The sequence below is a fragment of the Rhinatrema bivittatum genome, chromosome 8 (genome assembly GCF_901001135.1).
Source record: "Rhinatrema bivittatum chromosome 8, aRhiBiv1.1, whole genome shotgun sequence".
NCBI lineage: Eukaryota > Metazoa > Chordata > Amphibia > Gymnophiona > Rhinatrematidae > Rhinatrema > Rhinatrema bivittatum.
In genome coordinates this window covers 80,399,541-80,421,024 of record NC_042622.1, presented here as the reverse complement: position 1 = coordinate 80,421,024, position 21,484 = coordinate 80,399,541, and the positions used below count along the sequence as shown (strand labels likewise).

Sequence of the window (21,484 nt, the reverse complement as noted above, 5' to 3'; positions counted from 1 at the left end):
AAGCTTTGTCATGTAGGGAACCATTTTTACGAATCACGGATTCGGGAGTATCACTGCGAACGGTACCCACCTTTTTGCCGAAGGTGGTCTTGTCTTTTCACGTCAACCAGTCAGTAGAATTACCCTCTTTCTCTGAGGAGGAGATCAGTTCTTCGCGTGGTCGTGACCTATGGAGATTAGATGTTTGAAGGATACTGTTGCGATACCTGGAAGTCACAAATGATTTTTGTACTTCGGATCATCTTTTCGTCTTATGGTATGGTCCAAATAAGGGATCTAAGGCTTCCAAAACTTCTGTTGCTCGCTGGCTAAAGGAAGCTATTGCTTCCACTTACATATGTCACAGGCATTCAGTTCCGAATGGTCTTAAAGCTCATTCTATCCGTTCTCAAGCATTATCATGGGCAGAAAGCAATTGTGTTTTGCCCCAGGAAATTTGTAGGGCGGCTACCTGGAAGTCTTTGCACACATTTGCTAAACACTACCGGTTGGATGTTTGTAGTCCAACTACAGATTCTTTTGGCAGCGGTGTGCTTCAAGCGGGACTTTCTGTGTCCCACCCCATTTAAGGTGGCACGGGTACATCCCAGCAGTCTGGACTGATCCTGGTATGTACAGGGAAAGGAAAATTAATTTCTTACCTGATAATTTTCGTTCCCGTAGTACTACGGATCAGTCCAGACGCCCGCCCAATTTGTACGAGTCCCGCTTGTCTGATTCTGTCAATTTTCTTCTTTACAGATTTTATCATGGCATCTTGTCAGATGTTTCATCGTTTTATTATCAATAGATCATATTTGGTTCAATAGTTCCTTGTTTCAGTGAATCTTGTTCATATTGGTCTAGTCATTGGTTGTTATCCTATATTATATTTCTTCTGCTTTGATATTGATTATACTGAGGGATCGCAGGTGGCACATCAGGGTATATGGGAGGTGCCTTTTCAGTTTCTCTCTGACTCCATCTGCTGGAAGGGAGGCATAACCCAGCAGTCTGGACTGATCCTTGGTACTACAGGAATGAAAATTATCAGATAAGAAACTAATTTTCCTTTCATGGTCCAGGGGGATCATTATCAGTTTTGCGCTTAGCACTTTGGGCTGGCGATGGCACCCAGGACCTTCACCAAGGTTGATGGTCATGGTGGCCTCGGCTCTCCAGAAGGATGGGGTCTTGGTTCACCCCTTCCTGGACGACTGCTTGGTTTGGGCCAAGTCAGAATCACTGTGCTGGGTGGCAGTGGATTTAGAACTCCAATGACTACGTTCTTTAGGGTGGATAGTCAATTTGGCCAAAAGTCACCTTTCCCCTTCCCAGACTTTGGAATTCCTGGGGGCACGTTTTGATACCAAGGTGTGGAAAGTCTTCCTCACCAAAGAGCAGATTTTCAAGTTGCATGCTCAGGTCCACGGGTTGTTGGAGAAGCAAGTGCCCAGGGTTTGGAATTATTTACAAGTTCTTGGGTCTATGGCTTCCACTCCGGAGTTGGTTCCATGAGCATTTGCTCATATGAGCCACTACAGTCGGTTTTACTATCCCTCTGAGAGCCGTTGTCAGAGCAGTATCAGTTACCTCTCCCACTTATGGAAGTTGCCAGGAACAGCCTCTCGTGGTGGCTCCTCCCAGAGAACTTGAGAAGAGGGATGGACCTCGATATTCCGGTCTGGACGATTGTCACCACCGATGCCAGTCTCTCCAGATAGGGTGCAATATGTCAGAGCCGGTCTGTTCAGGGCCAGTGGTCAATGGAGGAATCTTGTTGGTCCTTCAACTGCCTAGAGACGAGGGCTGTGCGTCTCCACCTGCAGGCATTTCTACCCCTGGTGAGGGGAGAACCGGTATGATGACAGTGGCTTACATAAATCGGCAAAGCAGCACCAAGAGTCGAGCAGTTGCCCGGAAAGCCCAGGAACTCAGCTGGGCAGAACAGCATCTGGCTCTCTTAGCGGCTTCTCACATAGCAGGCATGGACAATGTGCAAGCAGAGTTTCTGAGCCGTCAGCAGCTAGACCCTGGAGAGTGGAAGCTGTCAGAAGAGACGATGTCCCTCATCAGACAAAGGTGGGGCATGCCATGCGTGGATCTGATGGTGAATTATCAAAATGCCAAGGCCCTGCGGTTCTTCAGTCGAAGGAGAGAGCAGGGAGTGGAAGGAGTGGATGCCTTCATTCTGCCTTGGCCAAAATATGTCCTACTGTATGTGTTTCCACCTTGGCCGCTGGTGGGCAAGATCTTACGATGCATAGAGGTTTATCCAGACGATGTGATACTCGTAGCACCAGTGTGGCCAAGGCGTCCTTGGTTTGCGGACCTGATCAACCTAGCAGTGGATACCCTGGTAACGGCTAGCTCATCTGCCGAATCTGCTGCATCAAGGCCCCGTATTTTCCGATCAGGCGGCTCGCTTTTGTCTAGCAACTTGGTTTTTGAGAGGCAGCATTTGAGAGCCAAAGGTTACTCGGAGGGAATTATTGCTACTCTCTTACAGTACAGGAAGACTTCTACCTCCTTGGCTTATCTTAGGGTATGAAGAGTGTTTGAGGCCTGGTGCACAGAGCAAGGAATAGATCCTTTGCAAGCCTCTGTGGTTCAGATTCTGTCTTTTCTGCAGAACGGTTTAGTAAAGGGGTTATCCTTCAATTCCCTTCGAGTTCAGGCAGCAGCCCTTGGCTCTCTCCAAGGCAAGGTTCGGGGTTCTAATTTAGCTGCCCATCTAGATGGTGGTACGTTTTTTCCAGGGAGCAAAACATTTGCGTCCTCCGGTTCGGAACCCTTGTCCCTCTTGGAACCTTAACGTAGTCCTTAAGAGCTTGGGTGCGGCCCCGTTCGAACCACTGAGACAAGCAACGCTAAAGGATCTCACTTTGAAGGTGGTTTTCATAGTGGCGATTTGTTCAGCTCGACGGATCTCAGATCTTCAGGCTTTGTCCTGTAGGGAGCCTTTTCTGAGAATTTCAGATATGGTTGTTTCATTGAGAATGGTTCCTTCCTTTCTACTGAAGGTAGTTTCGTTTGTTCCACTTAAATCAGTCAGTGGAGCTTCCATCTTTCCCTAAAGTGGATCCGTCAGTGCCACAAACAAGAGAATTACGTTGCTTGAATGTGAGGTGCTCATTACTCCGGTACCTGAAGGTCACGAGTAGTTTCTGCTTCTCGGATCATCTGTTGTGCTTTAGAGCGGTTCAAAGAAAGGGCACAAAGCATCAAGAGCCACGATTGCAAGGTGGCTCAAGGAAGCAATTAGCTCTGCATATATCTGTCCAGGTTGCCCTGTCTTGGAGGGGTTAAGGGTGCATTCAACTCATTCCCAGGTGGCCTCCTCGGCCGAGTGTCAGCAGGGCGGCTACTTGGAAATCTGTACACACTTTCGCCAGGCACTACCCTTTGGATGTTCAGCTCCAGGAGCCATGGCATTCGGTGAAAGTGTGCTTTGAGTGGGACTCTCACAGTCCCACCCAGTCTAGGGAAGCTTTGGTGCATCCCAGGAGTCTGGACTGAACTGGGAACGTACAGGGAAAAGAAAATTGGTTCTTACCTGCTAATTTTCGTTCCTGTAGTACCACAAATCAGTCTAGAGTCCTGCCCACTGGAGGAAGGAATTTTGGGGGAGTCCACTCAATCTGTGATTTGTAATTACTCTGGAGGAATGGCACAGGTTTTGTTAGTCCTACACAGGTTGTTGTGTGGACGAGATTCACTGTTCCAGTTTTTCTTGTCCACTTCCCTCTGCTCGTTCAGGAAATGTTAATTGATTTTCATGATTGTTTCCATTTTTGAGCTTGGGCACAGATTAATACTGAGAGACTGCAGGTGGCACGTCGTGATAAGTGTCAGTAAAACTTTCTCTGTCTCCATCTGTTGGAGGGGAGGCAAAACCCAGGAGTCTGGACTGATCTGTGGAACTACAGGAACGAAAATTAGCAGGTAAGAACCAATTTTCCTCTTGCATTTTCCTGTTGATTAGTAGATGGAAGATACATTGTCACTTATTAATTTGCTCTGTATCTGCTGTGCTGTGTCACTGAATTCAGGTTTCCTTCCTTGGCAGCAACCTGTTGGAGAGCAAAGCAGATGGGATTGAGGTGTCCTACAATGCATGTGGGGTTCTCTCACACATCATGTTTGATGGCCCTGATGCATGGCTTATATGTGATCCATCCCGTGATGAAGTGGTGGAGAGGATGTGGGAAGCTATTCAGAGTTGGGATATCAGCTCCAGGAGAAACATTAACTACAGGTAAGAGCTAGATCTGTGTGTATTTGCTGTGGGTGGTCTTCAGCAGGATACTGGGACTCAGCTCATGTCAATATAGAATGAAAGGTTCCTTCAAATACTACTGTCAAAATCTATTAATTAGGAATTCTTGTAAGGCTCATTCCATCCTTTGTATCACTAAACATTTATAGCATAGAACCAAATTTAATGGTGAACCAATATAGTAACACATACTCATGTAAACATCTATCAAAATACATTTGTGATTCTTTGTCTGAAGAAATGTCCAATCTCAGCTAAATTACTGGAAGATGGATATAAAGTTCTGTTAAGATGGTGCCTTACCCCAGAGAGATTGCAGAAAATATACCCAGGTGGAAATGATAAATGCTGGAGGGGCTGCAGAGAAAGTGGTACTTTTTTTCCATATATGGTGGTCATGTAAAATTATTACAGCATTTTGGAAACTGTTAGCTAATTGGATTCATGATTTCCTTGGGGTACAGCATGCTCTTGGTCCTAAGTTTGCTCTGTTGAATATATCTGTTCCTGATGCTACAGTTTCTCAGCAGGACCTATGTTTGCAAATATTCCTGGCAGCAAGATGTGAGACTGCAGCTTTCTAGAAAAGCAAGTTGGCACCTATTTTGAACTCTGTTCTCTCACACATTCTTAAATGTTATCGTTTATCCAGGATTTCTGCTATACAACATTATTCTATCACTAAGGGCTAGATTTTCTAAACTATTGCAGCTCTATGAATTCGGCAGTAACGGGGACTTTTCGCGTGCAATCGCTTTAGAAAATGACCCCCTAAGTTTGATAAAATCTGGATGTTCTACGTTGCTTAGAGAGAAAAATTAAAGGATTTTGTTTTTGTATAATGCAGAGTCTAAGTGTATGTTTTCATTTACCCTGATGAGGGATGAGAATATGGTTCATTGTATTGGTTTTCATGTTCTTTTTCTGGTGATCCCGGAACTGCTGTGGCTTATATGTTATTGCTTATTATTTTGGATTTATCACTGTTTCCCTGTACATATTCAGATCAGTCCAGACTCCTGGATTTGCCTCCCTGCTAGCAGATGGAGACAGAGAAAGTTTCAATGGACTTCTCCTCCAAGAACTTATCCAATCCTTTTTTAAACACAGCTATACTAACTGCACTGACCACATCCTCTGGTAACAAATTCCAGAGTTTAATTGTGCGTTGAGTAAAAAAGAACTTTCTCCGATTAGTTTTAAATGTGCCCCATGCTAACTTCATAGAGTGCCCCCTAGTCTTTCTACTATCCGAAAGAGTAAATAACCGATTCACATCTACCCGTTCTAGACCTCTCATGATTTTAAACACCTCTGTCATATCCCCCCTCAGTCGTCTCTTCTCCAAGCTGAAAAGTCCTAACCTCTTTAGTCTTTCCTCATAGCAGAGCTGTTCCATTCCCCTTATCATTTTGGTCACCCTTCTCTGTACCTTCTCCATCGCAATTATATCTTTTTTGAGATGCGGCGATCAGAATTGTACACAGTATTCAAGGTGCGGTCTCTCCATGGAGCGATACAGAGGCATTATGACATTTTCCGTTTTATTCACCATTCCCTTTCTAATAATTAGAGAGTAAAAAAAAGAGAGAACAAGGAACTAGTTGGAGGAATCGTGCAGCATCGGGGTTCCAGGGGGGGAAGCCTCCTTAACTGCTCGGGGAGCTCAGCGATGAGGTTTTTCAGCAACTTCTTTGCCTGTGGAGAAGACAGGGTGTTGGCTCCGTGGACCTGAGGGCCTGTTCCCCTGCTTGCCATTGAGGTGCTGATGGTGCCACAGGTGCGGGAAGGAACAGTGTGTGCGGGTGGCAAAAGCAGTATGGTGTTTGGGGGTCTGTGTCGAGCATGGCTGGACCGGTAGAACATGCCTTGCAGGTGACAGGGTCCAGCGCTAAGGCTTTTCCCATCAGCGCAGAAACGGTAGCCATTTTCGATTCCCTAGCAGCGTCAGCGAGAGATACAGGGGAATCCCCTCCTCGACTGTCGCTGGTGGTTCCCTGTCCTGCAGAGATGCAGAGAGACACTTGTACTAAGGAGTGGTCTCTGGTTTTGGTAGAGGTCTCCTGCCAGTTTTAATTTGCTTATGCGCAAAGCATGTTTAGCAGGTTGCTGGCTTTTGGCCCCAGTCTCCATGGATTCTCAGCCAGTGAAGAGGCCTAAGCTGTTGAGAAGCTCTTCAAGCCGATGATTTTCAATACCGGATGTTAAACAGATCCAGGCCTAAATGCACTGAATGTGTAGGCAGGCTTTGCTTAGCCATGTGGTAGTCCAAGGCAGTGATTCTTTTCCTACATGCATAGGCATTCTCACTGCATGGCAGTTGCTTGCACACAGACCTGTGTGCATAAGGCCGCGGCCTGGATTTAAGCGCATATGTCTGCGACGTAGTCGAGCGCATATTTGCGCAGGTACTTGAGCTCATATTTGCGCAGGTTCTTGAGCGCATATTTGCATAGGTACTTGTGTATGTAAGGACGTGACCTAGACTGGAGTGCGTATTTGTGCAGGTACTTATGCGCTTATGACCGGAACCTATACAAGTGTGTATTTGTGCATGTACTTGTGGGGCGTACGACTGCAATCTAATCTTCAGCGCATATTTGCGTGTCCTGGAGGGGTATACGTTTACGTCCAAGTGGCATTGGTGCGCGCACAGGAGGTTACCTAGAGCCGAAGTTCAGGAGAGCTAGGCGCCGGGGACAAACAGGTCCAAGCGCCTTGCTATCTGTGAGGCTTGCCATCTGATAGCAATTCAGTCCTCACTCTCCGTTTGTGACAGCGCTGCTTAGAAGCTCAAAGCAACTTGCTACTACAGCTTTTGTTCATGTTGGGACATCCCCTCGGCCTATGAGTGTCTCTGGAGGGGAGTGAAGTGGGAGGTGAGGCAATGGTCAGTTCTCTTCCTCCTCCATTGTTCCCGAGGATAGAAGCTTCCCCGAGAGAGCAAGTTTGGACCTATGGGCTCCAGTATAGATCCATCCTCTTCCTGGGTGGAATGTTTCCAGGGCCTGCAGACCTTTCTGCAGAGGTATCCAGCAAAGGCGAAGCAACCTACTATGTAGGGATCGCGTACTCGGGCCTCCTGTTTGTCAGTCAAGGCGGGCAAATGTCTCAGGGAGGCTGTCCCTGGTAATGTTCAAGGGGGTCTGGATCATGAGCCATCGGAGGATTCTGATTGGGAATTGGCTTTCGCACCTCTAAAAGAGGGCGAAATTGCATATGGTTGAGAGCCGCTTCGATGTCTTGTCCACAGTTTAGCTTTTGCAGAATTTACTGGCAGGCTCTTGATCTCTGTCTCCATATGCTGGTAGGAGTGCATAACCCACTTGTGTGGACTAGCCTGACTGTTCTAGAGGAAAGTAAGTTATCAGGTAAGTAGTATTTTCACCGTCTGACTGAAAACACGTGTGTATGTGTGTGTGTGTATGTGTGTGTGAGTGAGTGAGAAAGCACACATGTGTGTGAGACTGAGAAGAGCACATATATGTGTGAGGAGAAAGTATGTATGCAACAACTCCTCTTCCTCTCTGCCTACTAATCCATGACAATCTCAGGGCATCTGGAAATCAACAGGTATGGAAAGCAGAGATTTTTAAAAAATCCTTATTAGTTTTAATTATTGGCTGTTATTTGATATTTTATTGATGTTCAGAAAATGTTTCTATGAGTTTTTAATTAGTGGATATTATTCTATTCGTTAGCTGTTTTGAATTATACTTTTTATTGAGGTGGTTTTACTACTATTGATAACATTTATATTTTTTATTTTGTTTTTTGAGGAATAGTAATGTTTCTTTTTCCCCATTGTTTCACTGCATACAGAATTTGGCATATTGTAATTTCCAGTTTAGTTTTCTCCTGCACGTTTCTAGTTATATTTTATTCTGATTTTGAAGGTCTGTCTATGTTCTGCATATATGACTGAAGTAAGGTAGTCCACTAGAGTGTAGTTTCTTTGGAGGGATTTATAGCAGCTTGTTTTCCTAATAGGAGGTGTATTGATGTTTTAGGCCCTGGTGTTGCCTTTTCATAGGGTTTGAATGCTGACAGTTAATGCTCTTTTAATATAGAAAGGTTATTGTATTGTAATTCTGTTTTCTCTTGGCTTTCTGAGAGCTATGCCCATGGTACTTTACAGTACACCTAATGCAATATGGGTTCCAAGTGTCTATATTTTTGCAGGATTTTCTTGTTAGCACCACAGCATTGCATATAAATATACATATTGTAAAAAGCCTTTACTTTGAATATTCTTTTTCACGTAAAATCTGTTATTATAAATTCATAACTTTTAATTGTGTAGGGAGAGCGTGACAGGGTGTAAAGCAGTACGGTTTGCCTAGGGCACTTAATATCCATGCACTGGCCTTTGGCATTTTTGTACAAACATTTAACAGAGTCTCCCTACTCTGGTGTCATAGGTGAGAACACAATCTTTCGCTTGGCCATAGGCACCAAATTGCCTAGCTATGGCTCTGATCCCATGCATGTGGACTGGTCTGGCAGAATGACACGGAAGGAGAAATTTAGTTTTACCTGCTAATTTCATTTTCTTGAGTTTAGTCAGACAAGAACAAGACCCTTCCAGTCTGTTAGTGCTTATTTCTTATTCAGGTATTTCAGAGTAGATCCTTTAAATCCATAATTCAGAGACTTTGAGTTGGCCGTGTTTGCCTGATTCCACAGTGGGTCTCCTCTGGTTGAGGAGGCTTGATTCATTTGTCTTCCCTTGGAAGTCTCCTGTTTAGTGGAATTGTAGGGAGTGGTTGATTTATTTTAGCTTATTACATTGAGTACTGACAGGCTGAGGTCAGCATGAGACTCTTTAAGAAGTAATTTCAACAAGCCTATTGTTCTCTGTCTCCATCTGCTGATAGGGGAGAATAAACCCATGCATCTGGACTAGTCTGGCCCCAAAGATAGGAAATTAGCAGGTAAGGATAGGAAATTAGCAGGTAAGACTTATTTTCTCCATGCTAGTTGCCTTGATCACATCCTCTGGCAACAGAGTCCACTTGCTTGATTGTATATTGAAATATTTCCATTTCTGTCCTTGGGGAAAAAAAGTTTTGTTTTATTTTTTTCAATTTTTTTGGGAACGTTAACATTTTTAGATTGCGGAGCTGGGGAGGGAGATCAGGGGAATAAATGCCCTTATACTAGCATATAAAGAAAGAAATTAATTTATCATTAATTTAGTTGTGTTTGTGATACTAAGGCTTGAGTGATTATATACTTCTATGAACTCATGATTATTAGACATTGATAGTGTTTGTAGGAACCTTTCATTCTGTAAGTGAGATAAATTTGTAAATTAGCTTTCTATTTGTTTATTTATTTATCCTTTAAGAGTTCCATGTTCAGTCACTGTAAAAATTCCAAAGTTAGCTGGCTAAACTTATCCGGCACTATTGAATATAACTTACTATCTTAAAGTTTGCCGGATAACTTTATCCAGCTGTCTATTAGGACAGCTCTTTGCCGTGACCAAACTTAGGGGGTCATTTTCCAACGGTATCGCACGCGAAAAGTCCCTTTTTGCGTGCGATAGCTAAATCAGGGCAGCGTCAGGGCGGACTCCGCGACGACTTTGCTGGCGGCGATAAGGTAGGCCACGTTATCGCCGCCAGTAGCGCGCCCAATAGCACCACCTTTCACGGTGGCGCTATTGGGTGCAAAAGCCAGCAGCGATAACACTGCGGTAGTGCGATTGCTGCCGGCTTTCGCAGGCCCGCCCCCCACTTCGCCCCCCCGTTTCCGCGGGATTCTCTAAGTTCTGCAAACTTAGAAAATCCAGCCCTTATCCAGCTAATTCTGAATATCTGACTTAACTGGAAACTTATCCGGCTAATGTAACTCCTCACCGAAATGACACTGGAATATTTATATTTTAGCCAGATGATAAGATATCCAGTTAAATTGGTCCCTAAATATTAATTTAGCTGGATAACTTCTGAGTTATTTAGCTGGATAACTTCTGAGTTCTGGATAACTTCTGAGTTATCCAGCTAAATGCTTCTGAATATGGACATATTTATTGTATTTATTTATTTGATTTATATTCGCTTTTTAGCACTTCAAAGCGGATTACATTCAGGTACAAAGGCTTAATGCGATGTACACAGGAAGAAAATTACAGTAAAAATACATCAATGAAAATAAGCATTTCAATATATAATAAATAAAATATAAAATCATACAATAATGAATAAATCATCCAACTGCTAAGAAATATTGTAATTCAACCAATAAACTACTGAAATGCACTAGTAAATTACCTTGTTTAGAACTGCTTGTGAAAAATGCAAAATTATGGTACTTTCATAAGTCCGTTCTAATGAAACAGGAGACAAGAGTTCGACTGCAATCTAGTGGGATTTTTCATGAGACTTGGCCCTTTGCTCTCTGAGTTTTATGTCGATAAGCAGGGCTGGATTAGCCATGACATGTGGGTGAAGTCATCCAGTGGCACTAAACTGACCCCTCTCTCCTAGCTAGTAGAGCTTTTGCTCTATTGAACATGTACGAGAATTCCTGTGTAGGTGTTGCCTCATGTGCACCCTTCCCCCCAGTCTTTTTTTTTTGTCTAAGCACAGCACAGACGTATACCTTCTCTCACTTTTTTCTCTGAATCTTAAAAAAAGAAAAAAAACAAATTTTTATTGCCTCAGCACTTTTCAGTACTATTAAAAAAAATGGAGAAGAAGAGACCTTATTTCTTCGAGGACAAGCAGGTTGGTAATCCTCACACATGGGTGACGACAGATGAGCCCCGACATGGAAAACTTATGTCAAAGTTTCTAGAACTTGCCTCGCTGAGCTTGCTCAGCATGCCCTATACCATGCGTCCTCACTGGGTCCCTCTTTAGTCTCTCTTTTTCCGCGGAGCTGCAGCATCGTGGTTTGTGAGCCTTGCTCTCTTTTGGCCTTTTTGGCCCAGTTCTGGAAAATATTCCATAGTTTTTCCTTTTCGCTGTACACCAGGTCCCTCTCAGTCCTCCTCGTAGTGTTCCAAGTTAAGGGTTTTCGACGTTTATTGGTAAGTTTTCTTTTGCGGTCAATTCCCCGCGGCGTCAGTACTTCAGTGCCTGCTGGCCATTGACACCCATCGATTTTGATTTTGCCTACCTTTTCTTTCATCCCGTCATGGCTGTGTCTAGTTTTTAGCGATGCCCTCAGTGTCCATCGTTGATCCACATAATGAATGTGCCTTCTGTTTGGGAGGATTGTATGACGTCCGGGGTTGCCACAAATGCACCCAGATGACCTCGAAAGGACATCGCCTTCGACTCGATAAGATGGAGTGCCTCTTTTTTATTTTTTTTTTTATTTTATTTTTATTATTTTCAGTCATAATAGTAAGAAAAATTACATCTTACAATTGTAAACAAATGATGAGAAAAAAAATAAGAAAAAGAAATATTACATGGAATTTTTGAACAGAAAAGTACTATGCATTACTCATCATTCTTCATAAGCAAAGAGAAAGATAAGGGCCAGTAATTACAAGGGAGTAATTAAGGTAAATACAATTATTAAATTAGCTTAACGGTGACAGAAGACTTTTTCTAATGATCAATTACTGGGAATGATATTGATGTTATTATAATCCAGGAGAAGGTGTTACATTTCCACTCCTGGCATTTAAAAAGGACTTTAGTTGCTCAGGGAAAAAGAAGATAAAACACTCATTTGAACTTTTAATTATAAACTTACAGGGGTATCTAAGTGTGAATGAATACCCCAGGGAAATTACTTGTGCTCTTAACGAAAGGAAATCACGTCTTCGAACTTGAGTCGTCCTAGCAAAATCAGGAAAAATGCGTATTGTTTGTCCGTAAAATAAAGAGGAAATATTTTTTAAATATCGCCTCATTGTGTCATTCAAATCACTTTCTAGTATAAAGGAAACCAGCAAAGTAGACCTCGATATAACCATATCCGAGGAATCCTCTAGGAACTGTGTGAGGTTTTCAATGCCTTCTGCTTGCGCTCCTCCTGGAGCAGCTCTGTTAGGATTAATAAGGAAATAAGCTTTATTTATTGCTGGAGTTTTCTCCAATTCAAAGGCCAAAATCTGATGAAAATAATTTTTCAATGTAGTATATATTCCTTCTCCAAGTATCCTAGGGAAATTAACAAACCTTAGGTTAAGGTGCCTGGTTTGGTTTTCCAAATACTCTAGTCTCCGAGAACAAGTCCCAAAGTCTTTTATAAGCTTATAGTTGCTAGCCTGGGTTTGTACCAAAGTCTGTTGGGTTACTGATAATTGAGTTTTCAATTCTTGAAATTTAGTTTCAATAACAGCGTTTTGAGTGTTAACTTTGGTGTTTAACTTCCCCAATTCGCCCTGGCAAGCCCTGGTTGAGCTTCCAAAGCTCACTATCAAGTCCCATAACGCCTCAAGTGTTATTACTTCTGGTTTTGGTGGAGGTTGAAAAAACTCACCACCTTCTCCAGATTGTGGCTCTTCCTGTCCTTCCAGCGTTTCAGGCACGGATCCACCTGTCTGCTCCACTATACCACTTCCATGGATAGGAGAGATAGGCGATGAAATAGCCTGAAAAGGCAGGAGAGATGTCGGTACTCCTCGATAAGGAATACCGCAGGGCTGATCTCCTCCACTCTGACCCCTCGTCGCAGTCGCTCCGATGATGACCTCATCGAGGGCTGCGAGCTGCAGGGAAGGAACGCTGGTTGTCGGGGCCAATGGGAGGCGCTGATCCGGGGGACTCAGCGTGGTATCCCCTGGTGACTGTGGCGCTCCCTCACCATAAGCCACAACGGGGAGAGTAACCCCTTGTGTCGCTGTCCCGGCAGCAAATGCAGTTATCAGTCGCTGGTCCGGAGGTAAGGATCCATCTGGGGGGAAGACGCGGACCCGTCCCTTTCTCTTAGAAGGCATTCTTTTAGGAAAAATTCAACAAAGTATCGGAGTAGCGTTGCAGTGCTGCCGCTCACGCTGCCATCTTGGCCCTCGATGGAGTGCCTCTTTGGGTTGAAGAAATCAGAGCCATCAGCATCGAAGGACCACAGAGCCGCACTAATAGACACCAAGCCATTGACATCGGTGGGACCATTGGTTCTGTCAGTTCTCTTGGCTGATAGGGGCACCGGAGTCCGGCCATCATCAGGCTCCTCCAAGCCGAGGACGTAGGGTTCCTCGTCATTGGCTTCGGCACCAGCAAAAGATTGTATAGAGCATCACGGGAAGCTGAAGAAGCCTCAGCATCGGTCTCTGTTGATGCATGGTGCCGGGCACAGGGATACACCAGCTCATGCTGTGATGCCCCCGAAGTGACCCCGTGGCTAGGAGTGCAGACCTCCATCAGTGCCAGGGATCCGCTACGGTCTCCATCGGTTCAGGTTCCAGCCAACGATCCTCCTCTCAGTTCCAAAGAGTATCTGATCACCCCTCTTTCCTCTCAGCCGGTGTTGGCATCGGCAATGTTTGAGGAAGAGCTCAAGAGATGGGTACAGCTAGCAGTCAAGTGGGTGATGTGGGACATAGGTCCTGTAGCACCAGAGCTGGTACCATCTGACTTGGAGCCGCTGTTGGAGCCTCTCCATCCACTCATCGGCGCATTATTGACCCAGCAGGTGTTGGTTCCTGTGTTGGCATTGGTGCCCTTCGGGGCACTGCAGCCTGCCATTATGGTGGTCATGGCCAGTTCCTCGGAGGAAGAAGCTCTGCCTAGGCCAGCCAAGACATTGAAGCCTGCAGCCCCCATCCAGTCCCATCAGTGTCTGCACTGCTGGACAAAGTCCGAGCACACAGGGCCCCATCCCTGTCGATGTCAGTGAGGATAAGGGCCCCCAAAACCCCTGGGGGGATTGACAGAACAGAGTCCTCCACCAGTGGCTCTGATGGTCTCCCCTCTGACCCATCTCCTCCAGAGGAGCGAAGAAGGTCTCTGCCTGAGGACCTAACCTTCGCAGGTTTTGTTTGGTTGATGGCGGAAACCATCCTTTTCAAGTTGCTGACAGAGGAGGATGCCCAGCACAAAATGCATGAAATCCTCCAGTTTGTGGAGCCTCCTAAGGAGGTTGTGGCAATCCCAGTGCATGACATCCTTTACTATTGAGGATGTGGGAACACACCCTGATGATGCCACCCATGAACAAGAAGGCGGATGGGATTTACCTTGTCCAGAAGGCTCCCGGGTTTGACAAGCGCCAGCTTCCCCACCAATCGGTGGTAGTCAAATCCACTCTCAAGAGAGCCAAGCATTCTTGGACCCATTCCTCAGTGCCCCCAGGGAAGGATCACAGAGCGATGGATTCTCTTGGGAGAAAGGTTTTTCAGGGAGCTATGCTCATTGTCCGCATAGCTTCCTACCAGCTCTACATGAGCCAGAACTTGCGGGATATCTGGAAACAGGTGCAGGAGGTGGCCGAACAGTTGCCTCAGCAGCAGCAGGACACCTTCATATTGCTGGTGCATAAAGGCCTGCAATGCATTAAACACAAGGTCGAGCAATCTACGATGTTTTTGAAATGGCATCAAGGGTCTCTGCAGTGGGGAATCGATTCCTGCAGAATGGCTTGGCTGCAGGCCTCGGATCTCCAACTAGAGGTACAGGAAAGACTCACTGACGTGCCATGACCTGGGGAGAAGCTCTTCAGAGTTAGAGTCAAGGATGCAGTGGCCCAGCTCCGGGACCACCATGAAACCCTCCAACAACTCTCCGCTAGCATTGCAGACCCATCCTCCTCTGCTAGGAGGTAAGGGAGATCGGAGCAGAAGTAGTCTTTTTTTCACCAGAGGAATTCTAATTCTCCGCCCCCTCACTCCCATCAGCATCATCAGAGCTCCTGCAGCTGTCCCAGGCAGCAGAGCTCCTAGCCGTTGACTCAATCAACTCCAGGGATGGGGTTTTGACTGGGTCATAGTCCAGTTACCTATATTTATTTTATTTATTTATTTAAATCCTTTTAATATACCGATGCTCAAGACCAGGTCTTATCGTACCGGTTTACATTAAACTAGGGGGAACCTATACCCGGGGCATTGGATCTGCCAGTTGGGAGAAATATGTGATTCTTTGTAAACCAGTGGCCCAGTATAACCTTAGACCAGTGTGTTTTTTCCATCGTCTATCAAGGGTACCAATTGAACCTATTGGGTACCCCGCCAAATTGCCCTCCAAGACTGTTTTGGGGGCCGGTAGCACATCAGGAATCACTACTAACAGAGCTCTCCTCCCTCTTAACAGCCAGAGTAATTGAGCCTTTTCTACCAAGGAAAAGAGAGCGGGAATTTTACTTACATAGAAACATAGAAATGACGGCAGAAGAAGACCAATCGGCCCATCCAGTCTGCCCAGCAAGCCTCACACATCCTTCCCTTCATACTTATCTGTTTCTCTTGGCTCCCAGCCACCCTTGGTTCCATTTCCCTTTCACCCCCACCATCAATGCAGAGAGCAGTGATGGAGCTGCATCCAAGTGAAACATCAAGCCCGATTAGTTAGGGGTAGTAATCGCCGGAACAAGCAAGCTACACCCATACTTATTTGTTTACCCAGACTATGTTATTCAGCCCTTATTGGTTGTTTTTCTTCTCAGTCAGGAACTACTCCAGGTAGTTCCTGATTGCAAAAAAAAACAGGAGGACTCTGTCCCATTCTAGACCATTCTCAAAAAGGAAATGTTCAAGATGTTTTCCCTGGGCATCTTGATCCCCTTTTTACAAAAAAGGGACTGGCTGTGCTTCCTCGATCTGAAGGACGCATAGACCCACATCGAGATCTTCCCAAGTCACTGAATGTATCTCCGATTCATGGTGGGAAAACAGCACTTCCAGTATCGGATGTTGCTATTTAGGCTCCGTCAACCACATGTCTTTACAAAATGCCTGGTCATGGTGGCAGCACACCTCTGCAGCCTGGGGGTGCATGTTTTCCTTTAACAGGATGATTGGCTGGTCAAGAGCACTTCTCAAGCAGGGGCCATCAAGTCCATGCGCTTGACCATCTGGGTATTGAAGTTACTAGGGCTCATCATCAACTACCCAAAGTCCAATCTCAGCCCGTTACCTCAATTGGACTTCATAGGAGCCCTGCTAGACACGGCTCAGGCCAAGGCCTTCCTACCTCGTCAAAAGGCCATCACCCTGATAACCATCGCGGCAGAGATTCAACAGAGCCAGCAGGTGTCAGCCTGGTACGTGTTGAGTTGTTGGACCATATGACCATAACCGTTCACTCCCTTGGTACGATTGTACATACGCAAAGCCCAATGGACCCTGAGGTCACAATGGAGCCAGGCCATGCAGAACCCCCCAGGATTGCATCTGAGTCACCATGCCCCTCAGGGCCTCCTTGTCCTGGTGGCGGGTACTTTCGAATCTGGGACAGGGAATCTCCTTCCAAAGTCCTCCTACCCAAATTGTCCTAAGCATAGGCTAGGGAGCTCATGTAGATGGATACACGCTGTGGGCTTTCAGAGATTGGCTGTCCAACAAAGTTGTCCTGATTCAAACTGAGTGGTGATGTGGTATGTCAACAAGAAGGGAGGTACAAGGTCATACCTCCTATCAGGAAGCGGTGCAGATCTGGTCAGGGACCCTGTCCCATGGGATAGTTCTCAGGGCTATGTACCTGGCCAAAGCAGAGAATATGTTAGCGGACAGACTGGGTCATGCCTTCAGATCCCTTGAGTGGTCACTGGACAAGGGGTTGCAGATCATATCTTCCACCTCTGGGGGATCCCAGATGTGGATCTTTGCGTCTCCTTGCAACAGGAGGGAATCACTGTTCTGCTTCCTGTACAGGACAGATGGCAAACCAGCCTCAGATGCCCTCACCCAGCATTGGGGCAAAGGTCTTCTGTATACATATCCTCCAATTTCCTTAGTAGCGAAGACTCTCTTGAAGCTTCGCAAGAACAAGGGGACTATGATCCTTATAACCGCTTATTGACTGAGACAGGTCTGGTTTCTACTCCTGTGAGACTTGTCAATTCAGAGACCAGTCAGTCTGGGGACGTCGCCAGATCTCATCACACAAGATCGAGGCAGATTGAGACATCTCAAATTCCAGGCCCTGTTTCTCACAGCCTGGATATTGAAAGGTTAGTTTTGCAATCATTCGATCTTTCAGAAGATGTCTCTCAGGTCCTGGTGGCTTCTAGAATGCCTTCCAATAGAAAGACCTATGGACTGAAGTGGAGGAGGTTTTCCGTTTGGTGTGAGCAGAAGGCCCTAGATCCATTCTCCTGCCCCACACAAAAACTGCTTGATTATCTTCTACACCTATGGGAAGCTGGCTTGAAGACCAACTCTGTTATAATTCATCTGAGTGCACTTGGTGCATACCTCCATGGTCTAGATAGTACACCCATCTCTGTACAGTCTATAGTTGTTCGTTTCAAGCAGGACCTACTTCAGTTGAAGCCTTCCTTAAAGCTGATGAAAGCTTCTTTTGAGCTGCTGCGCACCTGTGACCTGAAGTACCAAATCTGGAAGGTCATATTTTTGGTGGCGGTCACCTCAATGCGCAGGGTCAGTGAACTCCAGGCCTTAGTGATTTATCCACTTTACATAAAGTTTTATCATGACAGAGTGGTCTTGCATATGCACTCTAAGTTCCTGCCTAAGGTGGTGATGGACTTCCATTTTAACCAGTCCATCGTTCTACCAACATTCTTTCCCAGGCCCCATTTGCACCAAGGTGAACAAGCCCTGCACAGTTTGGACTGCAAGCAAGCCTTGGTCTTCTATCTGGAGTGTACAGAAACCCATAGACAGTCCACCCAACCTTTTGTTTCTTTTGATAGAAATAGGTTAGGTATTGCTGTTGCCAAACAGACACTATCGAATTGGCTAGCAGATTGCATGTCCTTCTGTTATGCCCAGGCAGAACTGCATCTTAGGGGCCATGTCAAGGCTCATTCTGTCCAAGCCATGGCAGTGTTGCTGGCCCACTTACGAGCAGTTCCCGTGGAGGAGATCTACAAAGCTGTGATGTAGAGTTCACATCTCACTATTGCTTGAATAGGGATTGCCGATGCCATAGTAGGTTTGGCCAATCTGTCCTTCAGAATCTGTTTGAGGTGTAGAACACAACTCTCTCCAGCCTAGGGCCTATTGTTTGGGTTCATGCTGTCTCCCCTTCTGTTACCAACAACACCATTGTTGTTGTGCCCGTTGGCACCTTTTTTTGGGTGTTTGCTGGTCCCCTTTTTTGTTGGGAGACAGCCTGTAGCTAGGGATTCACCCATGTGCTTGTCCTCAGAGAAAGCAGAGTTGTTTACCAGTAACCAGGGTTCTCTGAAGACAGCAGGATGTTAGTCGCGGAGCTGGGTTTCACCTTAAATATATATATATAGCTAGTCATTATCGATGTGCATAGTAACAACAACAAAAATGTTTCATCATAATAGTCAGGTATTGTAGAGAAAACATTTTATCTCATGAAGCAAAAACACAAATAAGTTTCAGTTAGGACCACCCCCATGAAGTAAAAAGGCATAAGGGCATAGATTATATATTAAATAACTTCACAAATACAAAAATAAACATAATTTGCAATGCAAGAATAGTGAACCATTGAAGGGAAACTTTATACCCTTATGCAGAATGACGACACATCCATCCCTTCATGTTTTGAAAATGGCACAATGCCTTGGATGAGGAGCACCATTGATGGAGTGGTAGTATGTGGGATAGTCTGCTTTGCCACCGACCTATCTGTTTTGTTCCCAGTCCCTTTCTCCATATTTGTCTCTGTCCGTAATAATATCTCTACCCCCACTAAGTGCTTGCCAGTCAAAAGAACTACAAACAGGAATAAAACAATGATACAAATGCAACCAACCACTCAGTAATACCTGACTGCTCACATAAATTAAAAAACATGGAATCCCATCCTTATTGCCAATTTTATTCTGTGTTAAGAACATAAGATGTTGCCATATTGTGTCAGACCAAGGGTCCATCAAGCCCAGCATCCTGTTTCCAACAGTGGCCAATTCACTGACAAGTACCCAAACCCATGCTACTAATGCTGGTAATAAGCAATGGCTATTCCCTAAGTTAACTTGATTAATAGCAGTTTATGGACTTCTCCTCCAGGAACTTGTCCAAACCTTTTTTAAACCCAGCTACACTAACTGTCATAACCACATCCTCTGGCGGTGAATTCCAGAACTTAATAAGGGGTTGAGTGAAAAAGAATTTTCTCTGATTTGTTTTAAATGTGCTACTTTAAACCATGTCTATCTATATATTCTGTGATTTTGTTCTTTAGAATAGTTTCCATGATATTTCCCGGCACTGAAGTCAGGCTCACCGGTCTATAGTTTCCTGGCGCCCTTTTTAAATATCAGGGTTACATTGCCCACCCTCCAGTCTTCAGGTACAAGGGCTGATTTTAATGATAGGTTACAAATTACTAGTAATAGGTCTGAACTTTCATTTTTTAGTTCTTTCAGAGGTCTAGCATGTATATCATCTGGTCCAGGTGATTCGTCAATCTGGCCTACCTCATCTTCCGAGTTCACTGTGATTTGGTTCAGTTCATCTGAATCACTCTTGAAAGTCGTCTCCGGAATAGGTATCTACTTAACATCCTCATTAGTAAACACTGAAGCAAAGAACTCATTTAGTCTTTCCGTAAAGGCCTTATCTTCCCTAAGTGCCCCTTTTACCCCTCAGTCATCTAATGGTACAATCAGTTCCCTCACAGGCTTCCTAGTGTGTGTGGTTCAGACCGCACACCTACACGACTTACCCAAGAGCTTACCCATTGTAAACACATGCTAGCTGTCCAGGTCAGAGATGGGATCTACTGAGGGGCTTACCTGCATGCCCACAGGATTTACCTCAGGACTTGCCTACCACACACACATGCACTCTGAGTCAATATATTGCAGTTCTAAGTACTTAACAGTAGGTTTATTTGAGCAATCCCAAAGCAAAAGGATGATAGAACAGTGAATAAATAAAGCCAGATAATATAGATGCAGATAATAATTAGTACATTAGTATATGTCAAAAGAGGATTCCAGGAATAATCAGTCCGCTCCACCACCTTTGGAGGTCTGGAGTGTATAGCAATCTGATCCCTTCGAGCTTTCTCATTTTTGAACTGTTTGTGAGATTTCTAAAATTGGCAATGGCTTTAAGCAGGCAGAAATGATGCCTTCTTCCTCTCAGCATTTTTATCAGTTAAGACCTCATCTGTGAATTCTTATCAGTTGTTTACTTTTGTACCTTGGAACTGCCTTGGCTCTAACTACAGTTCCCAGATTCTTGCCTGACAGTTCTCGCAAGCCTTTTAGCATAAATATCTCCCTTCTCTACATAGTTTCTCAGAAACAACTTCCTTCTCTTCAGCCTTTTCTTTTGCATTAGACTGAATTATGAATTAGACTAAGTGTGGCCAGGACTCAGACAGACTCCCATTTCAGACAGGTGCATGGCTCATTAGTGTCACAGATGCATGTGCATTGTTGACCCACGATTCCCCAGCAGTACATAGTGCAGGAACACCGCTGATGCATGGGCCATTGGTGCCGTTGATGCACACATAAGCCCATGGTGCACTTGATGCATCAACCCCCACATCATGAGGGCCTATTGAATCAACCCACTCATTCTTCAAGTTACGTGGAAATGCCAACGCATTTGTGTGCTGGCTGAACAAAAAACAGATGCAGAGGGGGATGTGATACCTATTGCCCCACTAGTCACCAGATTTCTCATACCATCATGGTTAATAGCTCAGGGCCTTCATTTGTAGACACCAAATCCTGTATGTTCTCTGGAACCTCTCTCATCCAATTGGCCTCCAGCTCAATTACTGCAGAGCCCAAAAGAGAGACAAGAACCCATTCTTGTATCAGAAGAGGATATTCACCTGCCTACACCAAGCCAGAAAGTACTCAGCCAAGTAGTGGTGTTACAGTCACTAACATGACTAGCAGGAAGCGTGTGTGAGACATAGACACAGGAGAGACCAATCAGTGGTACTATAATAGTTATTGTAACCCCGATATATAACAAAGCACAAAATTAGAACGAATGGCAAGCCAGCTCCACACAGAAACATCTCTCACCCAAGCATGTCGTTCCCCAGTTTGGCCAGAAGCAAAGAAAGCAGGATGCCAATGTTCAGTCAGTAGTTGATTGCTGTTGGTGCTGCTGCTCTCTGATACTGCTGTACTGTATGTTGCTTTCACACATTATTAAAGTCCTTTGTTTCATAGGCTGTGCCTTGCCAG

The 21,484-nt window shown here is 45.0% G+C and overlaps 1 protein-coding gene across 2 annotated transcripts in view; it reads left to right on the top strand.

Annotated features, from left to right (window-relative positions):
• Positions 1 to 21,484, top strand: part of ZER1 (zyg-11 related cell cycle regulator) — a 170,938-nt gene that overhangs the window by 117,749 nt on the left and 31,705 nt on the right. For both annotated transcript variants that reach the window (XM_029612340.1, XM_029612339.1), the window contains exon 13: positions 4,049 to 4,237. In XM_029612340.1, the coding sequence (XP_029468200.1) occupies positions 4,049 to 4,237 (189 nt within the window). The remainder of the gene's footprint in view (positions 1 to 4,048; positions 4,238 to 21,484) is intronic.